The sequence below is a fragment of the Lycium ferocissimum genome, chromosome 1 (assembly GCF_029784015.1).
Source record: "Lycium ferocissimum isolate CSIRO_LF1 chromosome 1, AGI_CSIRO_Lferr_CH_V1, whole genome shotgun sequence".
Classification (NCBI taxonomy): domain Eukaryota; kingdom Viridiplantae; phylum Streptophyta; class Magnoliopsida; order Solanales; family Solanaceae; genus Lycium; species Lycium ferocissimum.
Genome location: NC_081342.1, coordinates 24,085,110 through 24,096,030, shown reverse-complemented (window position 1 = coordinate 24,096,030; position 10,921 = coordinate 24,085,110). Strand labels below are relative to the sequence as shown.

The 10,921-nt window shown below is 35.8% G+C and overlaps 2 protein-coding genes across 2 annotated transcripts; one reads left to right on the top strand and one right to left on the bottom strand.

Moving 5' to 3' along the window:
* Positions 1–2,981: 2,981 nt before the first annotated feature.
* Positions 2,982–7,137, top strand: LOC132052817 (ATP synthase subunit delta', mitochondrial). The gene is made up of 2 exons (XM_059444508.1): positions 2,982–3,429; positions 6,515–7,137. Exons 1-2 carry the CDS (start codon positions 3,172–3,174, stop codon positions 6,857–6,859), a joined length of 603 nt encoding a protein of 200 aa, XP_059300491.1. The 5' UTR covers positions 2,982–3,171; the 3' UTR covers positions 6,860–7,137.
* Positions 7,138–7,576: 439 nt separating this feature from the next.
* On the bottom strand, positions 7,577–10,614 carry LOC132052807 (superoxide dismutase [Fe], chloroplastic). The gene is made up of 9 exons (XM_059444496.1): positions 10,439–10,614; positions 10,301–10,344; positions 10,068–10,142; positions 9,316–9,504; positions 8,558–8,729; positions 8,359–8,477; positions 8,247–8,273; positions 8,111–8,134; positions 7,577–8,003 (listed from the first exon to the last, which is right to left on the bottom strand). Exons 1-9 carry the CDS (start codon positions 10,488–10,490, stop codon positions 7,797–7,799), a joined length of 909 nt encoding a protein of 302 aa, XP_059300479.1. The 5' UTR covers positions 10,491–10,614; the 3' UTR covers positions 7,577–7,796.
* Positions 10,615–10,921: the final 307 nt, after the last annotated feature.

Here is a 10,921-nt window from a genome sequence, read left to right as displayed (position 1 = left end):
ATACTTTTAGTTTGTTGGGTATTTGTTTCAATTCAACCTCTTCCCTTGGCTCTTGTTTTTTTGGTTGCTACCACCGTGGTGGATCCATATAGTGATTTGAACATCATCTGAATATCAAGTCAACCTTTAGTCTTGTATTCACATAATTTAAAATTTATAAATATACATAAAAAATAAAAAATTATCTTATATATACAATGTAATTTTCGGCAAACCCGTACAATCATCACAACTCTTCTATTAATACGAAGCTTTGTAAAGAATATAGTTTAGCGATGGATAAAAGAGGAGGTTATCCATTAGGAAATCTTTGACATTAGAAAAAAGTTGCTGCTAAAACTTTTCATAATTAATCTTAGCTATTCGAACGAAATAGGTACGTGAAATAATATGAAAATTATTATTTCATTCGTGTATATTTTTTTGGTGAAATTTTAATTTCTACAAGTTGATAACTTCAATGATTGTGCCCTGAACTTTAGTAAAATCTTGAAGTTCCGACTTATAAAAATAAACATAAACTATATAAAGTATTCTTATAATAGTTTATAGAAGTTGGGGTTTCTTCGATTTTTCCAAAAGTTAGAGTTGCATATTTCGGAGTCCATGAATTTGGGATGGAGTTTCAATCGGTGTCAGTTCTAACTCAATGAATATTTTCTAGAGCCCATTTGGATTGACTTATTTTAGGTGTTTTTAATCAATATAATTTTTAAGCATTTTTGTAGTATTTAAATAAAATAAAAAAGTGCTTTTAAACACTTCTTTTTAAGGCAAAAAAAAATGAGAATTAAAAATAAGTCATGAGCCCGTTTGGATGGGCTTATATGGCTTTTGACTTATAAGCCAAAAGTATTTCTAGCTTATGACTTTTGGCTTATTTTTGTTGTTTTGGCTTTAAAATATAAGCACTTTTTTTATTTTATCCAAACACTCCAAAAGTGCTTAAAAGTTATTTTTGGCTTAAAAGCACCTAAAATAAAAAATCCAACATATCCAAAAATCGTTTCATCCAAACAAGCCACATGTAGTCCCTTATTCCAAGTTGCGTGAGAAGTTTTAAATTAAAGCTTGGTATTTAGTAGGCGTTTGGCCATAGAAACCAAAAACTTTTTCACTTTTTTTTTTTGTTGTTGAAATTTTGGAGTTGGAGTTGTGTTTGGGCATAGTTTTTGCAAATAGTATTTTCTTGTTGAAATGTAAAAGGTTTTGGTTGTGAAAAAAGTGAAAAACAAGTTTTTCTTGTTTTTCAAACTCCAAATACAAAGTTGTATCTGGAATTTTCATGGCAAACACTAATTTAAAAAAAAAATGAAAAAAAATTGGAAAAAAAGTTAATTGATGAGTCTACATATGATTGTCCAAACAATGTTTTCGTATTAAAAAATGACTAAAGTTTAATTAATTTAAAACGGCATTTACCAATTCAAAAGGCTATTTGAAAAATTACACAACGTTTATATTGTATTTACGATACATAACTATAGTTTCAAAAACTTAAGAACGGAAAAGGGCCTAAAATGCCCTTGAAATATCGGATTTGGTATAACATTGCCCTCCGTTTACCTATTCGCTCTAAAATACCCTCGCCGTTAACCTAATGGGCCTAAATTGCCCTTTTCTTTAACCGCCCCATTTAAAAATATAATTTAAAAAATTCATTTATTACGTGGCACGAATTTATTGGCAAATTTTAAAATAAACCTAATTAATTAATTAAAATTCCATCTCAAAACCCGGATCCACCTAAGGCCCATACCCGCCCACCTAAATGCCCCATTACACTAAAATGAATTGCTAATAATCTTCTCTGTTCTTCATCTTCCTAAGACCTTTCATCATCTTCATCACCATTTGTATCGAATTAATTTGATAAAATCGGCAAATTAAGAACCTAAAAAAGCAGAATAAAGAAACCCATAACCAAAAAATTAAAATTAGACTAGTACAACGGTGCCGATTTACTGAAAACTTCACACCACTGATGCATCGCAAAATCATCAGTGCTATAGCAGGTAATCTCTTTTGAATTCTCCATCAAATGTCACAAATTTACGAGAAGAAATAAGATAAATCAAAGAAACAGAGGAACAACAACAAAACCCACCATGAAAATGCTTCAACATAAAACAAAATTTCCACAAAATTCGAAGCAATTTCACAAATTGACAAATTCGCAGAACCAAAAAGAACAAGGAAAAGCATAAATGAAAAAACCCATATCCAAAAACTCGATTTGAAGCAATGACACATGTAATGCCCCCTATTTTTCAACTCCAAAAATAAATAAATATTTAATTTTGCATTTTATTTTAAAATTTAGGAATACTGCTTGTTTAAACTCATGAAACCTCCATAAAATTTGGACATTCATTGATGAACATTGACCTCAATTTGAAAATTTAATTTTGATATTTGTTGGCGATTTGAAGTTGGTATGTTGGAATTTGGTTCTTAAGCTCAAACGTGATTGAGTATACTTGGAAAAAAAAATTCATTGAAGAAGTGAACCAAAGCCGCCACTGAAGGAACTTTTTGAAGCTTGCTTTAAATTTCTAATCTGTAAATTCGGGTGATACTATTTTTAAAGTTGGTAGCACGAATAACCATCGAATTAGGGCTTAGAACCTGAAGAAAGAAGCAGAAAACTCCATGGAAGTCATTAATGAAGCTTCAAATTAGAAGATGACATGATGGTGGTATTTTTCACACAGGTAGGTCGGGTCAGTGGTGGATTTTTATTTTTAAAATTTTTTGGGAAGGGTTTAAATTTGAGCCAATCAGATTTGATCACATAATAAATAAATATTTAATTATTTTATTTTAATGGAAGCGTTAAAAATAAGGACAAAGTAGACCCAATAAGATAACGTCGGGGGTATTTGGGAGCGTGAAGGTGGATGGAGAGTATTTTTGTACAAAATCTAATAATTCAGGGGCATTTTAGGCCCTACACGCACATAACTATATGATCTCTCTCTCTCTCTCCCAATTTCTCTCCAAATTTGTTGAATATAAGCAGTCCCCCTCTTTGGGCCTGAAATTTGATCCGAAATAGCCTCAAGTCTCAACCCAACAAGGGCGAGTTGCAACCTGCCCTACCACAGCTCACTCCCCATCTCATTTCCGGTCAAATCCAACAATCGGCCCCGTCAATCTCCACCTCCAATCATGTTCCGACACGGTTCAAGACTCCTAACAAGAGCCACCACGATGACGTGGCGCCGCCCATTTTCAACTGAGCTATCAGCTGAGCACAGCGTTGATTCCACATTTGTAGAGGCTTGGAAGAAATTAATACCTAACACCGAACCACCTAAGACTCCATCTGCGTACATGAACCCTAGGCCTGCAACTCCTTCATCTATCCCTTCTAAGCTTAGTGTCAACTTTGTCCTTCCTTATTCCTCTGAACTCTCCGGTAAAGAGGTATGTATGAAAAAACTTCTCTTCTTTCTCTTAAATTTTCAAATTTCGATTTGGTTTCCCCTATTTTAGGGTTTATAATTTTGTACCTCCGATCAATTTTAGTACCAATCAATTAATGGATGGAATGCGCCTTGATTCAAAGTTATAGGGCAGTTATATCAATCCTCTATATCCGCTTTGCACTATTTAGGTCCTTTTTATTTAGATGATTCATATAGGGCAGCCTAGTGCACAAAGCATCCCGCGTTAGCAGGTCCAGCGTCCAGGGGAGGGCAGAGGGCTGCACCCCAAGGGGTGTTATGTAGATAGCCTACCCTAATGCAAGCACTAGTGGCTCCTAATGCAAACATTAGTGGCTGCTTCCACATTTAAATGATTCATATATTGAGACTATATTTAGCCAACACGTAACGCTCATCCTATATCTGGTCGTCGTCATGGTATGGTTTGCATTTTCCCCAACTTTTTCTTAGGGATATATGGATCACTCTTCATGTTTCTGTGTTGGAAGAATAATTCAAAGTTGTAAGAAACCAAATTGTTTAGGATTTTGTATTTATTAGCTTATTTGATTCATTTCTAAATAGGATTTGTAGTCAAAATTATATAGGACTAGGTTTTCCAGCTTCTAGTTAAGTAGGTTTCATACTATTATAAATAGGGGTGTTGCTAGCTATTTTCATATGTGGAGAATTGAGATTGATGAGACTGATTATCTGACAATGTTGGCGGTTCACATCTTTCACTTTTCCCTAATGCTATCTCTATCTTCCCTCTGATCGCTATCTCTATTTTGACTTTTTTTTTTTTGATATACGGGTCATTTTCTTTTGAAGACATCTTAGGAAGTTGTTTGTTTTTGAGATTTGTTTCTTTCCAACTGACTGTTGACTATTAACGAGCTGAGTGAGGCAGAGAAAAATGAGAATTGGTTGGATTCCAAAATACACACAACCGTTGATTTATTAATGATGATCTTGTGCGTGTTGTAAACGATTTTATAGAATTCCATCTTTTCCCATGCTAATGACTGAGTTAAATTGTTGGTGTTGCTAGTTTCTAGTATCAGAACCAACTGTAAACTATTGGTACTTTCCCTATTATAATTTGGTGAAGTAATACTCATGAGACACGTTGAAGATCGTGTAGCTCATGACTTGCAGATGTCATGCTAGTCAATTTTCTCATGTTAAAGGTTGAAATGGTTCGGTTAGAATAAATCGTTTAGTATTTTGAAGAAATCATGCACTAGATAAGCCCTGGTTCTGTTGCACGAACTTGGATGATACCAATTTCACATTTTGTTAACTGACAATAACATGGAAGTGAAAGCTGGAAAATTTACTACATTGGAGAATTGTATCAGTAAAGTTTATTACAAACGTTGTGGCGTTAAGACTTGTGAATTGAAGGGAATATATAAAGACCAGGGAGTCAAATGCAACTGCAGAGACTATGTCTTGCTTTTTTCCTGCACTTGCTGAATGAGTTTTTTGTAGGGGCAGGGGAGGGTAATGTGGCCCCTCCCCTGTCACTTTAACCATACATTGTTCAACAATAACTTTCCTCTACCATCAATCTTTTGTGCGTTCAACTTATTAAATACAGGTAATATGAGTTATTAAAGAAAGGCATTACCTCTTCAACAATCAAACGGAATCATGAAGCTAAAGTAGGGAATTTGTTTTCGATAGGCAAGCTACTCTTCATTTTTCTATCTCAGTATGCCCACAAGTCTTTTTAAATTGATCCATTTTGAGCATCTAGAGTATAAGAATTTTGAATGAATATCTCCTGAGGTAAGTTTAAAATAATAGCAGTTGAACTATGTGAAAGTATGGTAGTCCAGAGTGGACACTAAATCAAATCCAAAAGTAGCATTATTTAAGCTTAATTTGTATCAATTTGGCTTTGCAAAGATGGAATTTTTGTTATTCTGGTAAATGACTAAAGTGACCTGGACATCCTAAAATGGAAAATGGGTCAAGTAAATCGTGACCAAAGGGGTAACAGCTGTCAGATAAATTGATATTTGAGAGTTCAATTGGATCAACGAAATTAATTATGAAATTGATAAGTAATCTAATTTAAGCTTTCTTATATCTTAATTTTTCAAAATAGTATCACTTTCTAGGGGATGTGAACAGGTTTTGGCTGTTCTATATTCAGAAGGAAAAAATGACTGATGATTTGTGCTTTCATTTTAATACATTTTGGTAGTTTTGCTGATTCCATGAGTATCTGGCTTAGGTATTTGGCATTCTACCTTATCAAAGAATATTATTTGGCATTCTAGTCAAGAAGTTGTACTTGTAACATTTGGCCTGTCAAAAGGAATATATGATGGCATATACTTTTATTTACTTATGCTTCAAAGAAATAGTGCAACAATTTAGTTATCTATTTGTGGGGTGCTTTTTGGTACTTAAAGTATGATGAACTTTATGGGTTACGGATGCCACTGAACCCAATGACCATTTGAGTAACCAGGTTATATTTGTACATATTTAGTAGATCTCTTAACACATGTGCGGGCTGAGCCAACCCAATGACCATTTGAGTAACCAGGTTATATTTGTACATACTTAGTAGATCTCTTAACACATATGCGGGCTGAGCCAAAGCTACTGGGTTCGGTCAAAACCATAGCTTCAACTATGCACGCCCCTGCACCCCCGCTTATAGTGTAAGAAAAAGATAAATTGAAAGCTTTTGGACAGCTGCTGTTCTTACAGCTTTTCTGAGATGAAACTTCTCAATAGTCTTATGCGCTTGGGTGTTCACTGCTGTCAGGAAATTTCTAATATTATTATTAATTGGCAATTTTGTATGGTAGTTATTTTCAGAAATCATAAGTACACTATTCCAGTATCTGACTGTAGTGTGTATTATGTTTTGGATTAGTGACTAGAAATATTGCCTGAATCAAGCTAAATTTTGTTCAATTTAATCCTGTGGCTGGATGTCACATTTGGTGTCGTGTGATGTGAGCAGCTTGTCTATATGAAGAAGGGATGTGCATGGATTCAATCATCTGAAAATTCGAAGTCCAAATGTTTATTCCTTCTTTTGAATCATATTGCAGGTTGACATGGTTATCATCCCTGCAACTACAGGACAAATGGGTGTTTTGCCTGGGCATGTTGCGACAATTGCAGAGCTGAAGCCCGGTGTCCTATCAGTTCACGAAGGCAATGATGTGACCAAGTACTTTGTGAGTGGTGGATTTGCATTTGTTCATGCAAATTCTTTTGCAGATATAATTGCTATTGAAGCTGTACCACTTGACCGGATTGATCCCAATTTGGTACAAAAGGGCCTCACAGAGTTTACACAGAAGCTAAGCACTGCGTCGACTGATGTAGAGAAAGCTGAGGCCCAGATTGGAGTTGATGTACACAGTGCCCTTAATGCTGCTCTGACCGGTTAAATACAGTCTCTGTTCCTGTTCAATTTTCTTTTCCTTCCGTCTGTTGGATGCCGCAGACCCTTTAGGACAGACTGATTTTCAACAGATTTACCCGTGCATGTATGGTGTGACCTGTTTTTAGTCCTGCATCACTTGAATAAATGCAGGGGACAAATTTCCCTAACGTATATGTGGTTAGATGCCATATCATCTGTACCTCTGAACTACAGTGATGAGAATTATATTGTTTCAAAGAAATTTTTAAGTGGTAGCTGAATTTTCATGCTACCAAATGTTCATACTGCGGTGTTCCCCTTCCCCGTTCTTTCTCTGCATCCTTTTAATTGCTGTTACATTGCTTTATGTATTGTCGCCTAAAACCTCTTCTGGCGTTGACATTTACATCCCCTTGAGCCCTAAAGTTGAATTACAAACCAAAGAGGGATGAAGTGTATTAATCAGCATTTAGTAAAGGATGAAAACCGCTATATTGTCAAATGAAAAAGGCCTCCTTTTATCCCAATAGATTTCCATCTTAACGAAAAAACCTCTTCTTGCACCGGCAATACTGAAAGCTTTTTGTATCATTCGAAATTAGTATGACGCTGTTCGTCGTACTAGAATTTGTGGGAAAACAATTTTTTAAAAAAATTGTGGGAAAGAAGGGGGGCCCTTTAATTTCCAAACAATGCCTCTTATTTTTTCAACTATAGGCATCAGACCATGGCTTCCAATCACTGAGCAACTATAAGGAATCAAAATCAGACAGATTCCGCTATACATGTACTTCTCACATTATAGTTCCTACTTCCAACATCCAAACCTCATTTTATCTTGCTATTACATTCCTTACATATATAGCACTTTAAGAACTGAAATACTAGCCATCTATCTTCTGCTTCCAAAATTCGAGTTGATACAATTTCCAAAACTGAAAACTTGAGAGGGATAACACAAATTATTCCGCCTCAGAATCTGTACTTTCCACATACATCTCTCTAACTTCATCACCGGCTTGATATTCCTCTTCCTCCTCTCTCCTCTTCCTCTCTTCTTCTTTTTCCCGCTCGGCAGCTTGAGCTTTAGCTGCTTCAAGCCTAGAACTCACTGCTTCCCATGATACAAGCTTCTCCATAAAGATTGATATGTACTCAGCGCGCCGACTCTAGAGGAAAAGAGATGGCAGTGCAACCATTAGATTGTAGTCAGGGTACAATCTTTTCTATAGGAAAATCCAGAACACAATTAAGCAATTTTATCAGCTAGGCTTACCCGAAAGTCAAGATGGTAAGCATGCTGCAGTTTCAAATAAAAGATTTAGAAAATTAGATTTAATAACCATTACAATCACCAAAAAACAAAAAAACAAGGGATCAAATATATCGACCAAAGAACCTGTACTGATTACCTCCCAAACATCTATAGTGAGGAGTGGCTGCATCCAATAAGACACAGTTGTGAGCTAGAATTTGAAACCTCCATGAACCAAAGCAATAGAGAAGAATGCATTTTTTACTCACCGAGTAATCCCAAACGAGGGGGTTTACAGCATTAGGTGTTTTCACAATTACAAGCTTTTTGTCCTCATCGGAAGGATGGGGATTTGACGCGTTTCCTACATCAAGTCTATTTGCTTTGTCTACAAAGTGAGTAAAATAAACATTAAGATTACAGTCAGGGTTACCGGAACAAGTAGATAAAAGATAAAGAATTACGCACATGCAAGCCAAGCCCATCCAGAACCAAATTGTGTTGCTGCAGCCGTCTTAAATTCTTTAACAAATGCTTCAAAGGAGCCGAAATCTCTGTTGATTAATTCTAATAGTTCACCAGATGGCTTTCCTCCTCCACCAGGCTTCATAGACTCCCAGAAGAATTGATGATTCCAAGCCTGTACAGAGAAAGAGGGCAGGAGTGGATATAGAAGGTTAGGTATGGGTTCGGCTGAAACCTTTGTATTAAGAAATTCACTAAATATGTTGCCAAATTAAATTCAGAACCCAGTTATTAACACCTAGTATCGCTATTCTAGAATTTAGAACCAATAAAATTTAAATCCTCGCTCCGCCTTTGACAGAGAGGATGTAAAAGACATGAAATTAGATGGAGAAATAATAACCGAAGCACGTAAAACTATCGAGCTATTGGATTTCTATGATATTTTTTCTTCATCTGATTGGTCGGACTTCTACATTATTCTCAACACCTAACTGTGATTGTATACAAATATTTATTACAAATAACATTACAACCATAAGGTTTAACTCAAATGCACTTGGATCAATTGTAAAACAAAAATGTGTAGTCTTGATGAAGAATCTCATTTCATGACCGTCTCAAACAGATTGAGAAGCTGAATGATAAGAGACTATTCGGTTCTCCAAAATAGACATTGCACTTAGAGAGCCCCGCAAGAAGGTAATAACAAAGGGTGGGGGGTGGGGGTGGGGTGAGGGATCTACTTCTCTGTTTCTCACCTGTGCAGCGTTGTTGAATGGTGGAAGGAGATCGCCTCTGTTATACGTAACAAGTATTATGTCCTCTAGCGTCAAGTCGTCCAGTTCTGTTCCGACTATTTGCTTGTTTAGGTTGTCGACATAAGCCCTGTGATGCTTCCCCCAGTGGTATTCAAATGTAGTGCGGCTCATATGAGGCTCCAGAGCATTCTACATCATGATATCCACATGTCAAAGCATATTGAACAAGAAAACCATAAATTGCACTATTATAATCAATCATTTTGCATCATTCCAAGGCTTCATTTTCCCAAATTATTAATCAAGAACTACAATTTTGGAACTGAATCATACTCCCTCGGTCCCAATTTAATTTTGGAACTGAATCATACTCCCTCGGTCCCAATTTAAGTCTCTCTTTCCTTTTTTGTTTGTTCCAAAAAGAGTGTCTCTTTCTATATTTAGTAAGTTGACAGTTCAAACATCATACATGGTAAGTTTAAAATCACAAGATTCAAAGTACATTAGACACATCTTTAATTTAAGACCACAAGATTCAAAAGTTGCATTTTATTTTTTAAACTTTGTTTCTTGTCAAACTAAGACACTTAAATTGGGACGAAGGGAGGGAGTACTATTAAGGCTCACAGTTAAATACATTATAGTAATACCAACGCTTTCAGGAGACATGGATGTAGTTAACAAAAAGAAGATATGATTCTGAAAAGAAGAAATCCCTGAAGGAAGCTATTGTTTGAAAGTTGGAAGAATACCATGGGATAAGGTGGAGGTTCCAGCTCAAATGTAGCTCTAACTTTAACAGCACCAGCTTTTCTCACCAACTGTTTCTGCAACCAAAGTAAAGACAGAATTCCTTCTTACAGAAGCATTTCGTCGAAAACCATGTGTACTATATGAACTCAAGTGGATATTCAACTACGCACAAAGGAAAGACATTTTCTTTTTGGCTATATTATCAAAGCCCAACAAATAAAACATAAAATACCTTGTGGGTTCTCCAATTTAAGATTCGACATGACTCACGAAAGCCTACATTGCCAATACAAAACATTAAAACACTGAAAAGAAAGGTGGTTAGGAGTCAGATAGAGAAATGGGTAAAGAAAAATGAAAAAAGGCGAACCTGGACAAGGAAGAAATGTAGAGGGGAGAGTAGCAGAAGGTGTGGCGGCCATCCTTAGTCTTGAGGCAAACAATTGTGAGCTGCTTTACTTATGGGGAAAACAGTTGATGTAATACTTTGATTGTCGCCAAAATTTCAGCTGGTAAAGTTTGGACCGGGGTGAAAGTTGAAACACGGCTCAGGATAAGTCTTCAATGCTTTCGAGGTGCCATTTTTTTTTTTTTAAATAATAATAATAATTACTTGGCATTGTTATTTTTAAGATTTAATTTAATTATATTTAGTAGCTATAATGATTTTGCAAATTACCAGTCATAATTATATCTAAATATATTAGGTTCATGGCTTGAATTTCTCCCTCATTCCTCTCTTCTCCCTCACCTCTCTCTCTGTTCCTCTCTCCGGCCAAATACATTTCCTCTCTCCTTTTTCCCTCTCTCTTCTCCCTCGGCCGCCGCCGTATCCTTTGTCTCCTATGTCTCT

Bases quoted from the DNA above. Each gene is read 5' to 3' on its own strand.
- LOC132052807 (XM_059444496.1), bottom strand. From the start codon at position 10,490: ATGGCCGCCACACCTTCTGCTACTCTCCCCTCTACATTTCTTCCTTGT. The intron at 8,730-9,315 runs GTGAGAAACAGA...TTCTCTGTACAG, and splicing joins CATTCAACAACGCTGCACAG to GCTTGGAATCATCAATTCTT. The intron at 8,004-8,110 runs GTAAGCCTAGCT...CTTTTCCTCTAG, and splicing joins CTTACCATCTTGACTTTCGG to AGTCGGCGCGCTGAGTACAT.
- LOC132052817 (XM_059444508.1), top strand. From the start codon at position 3,172: ATGTTCCGACACGGTTCAAGACTCCTAACAAGAGCCACCACGATGACG. The intron at 3,430-6,514 runs GTATGTATGAAA...ATCATATTGCAG, and splicing joins CTGAACTCTCCGGTAAAGAG to GTTGACATGGTTATCATCCC.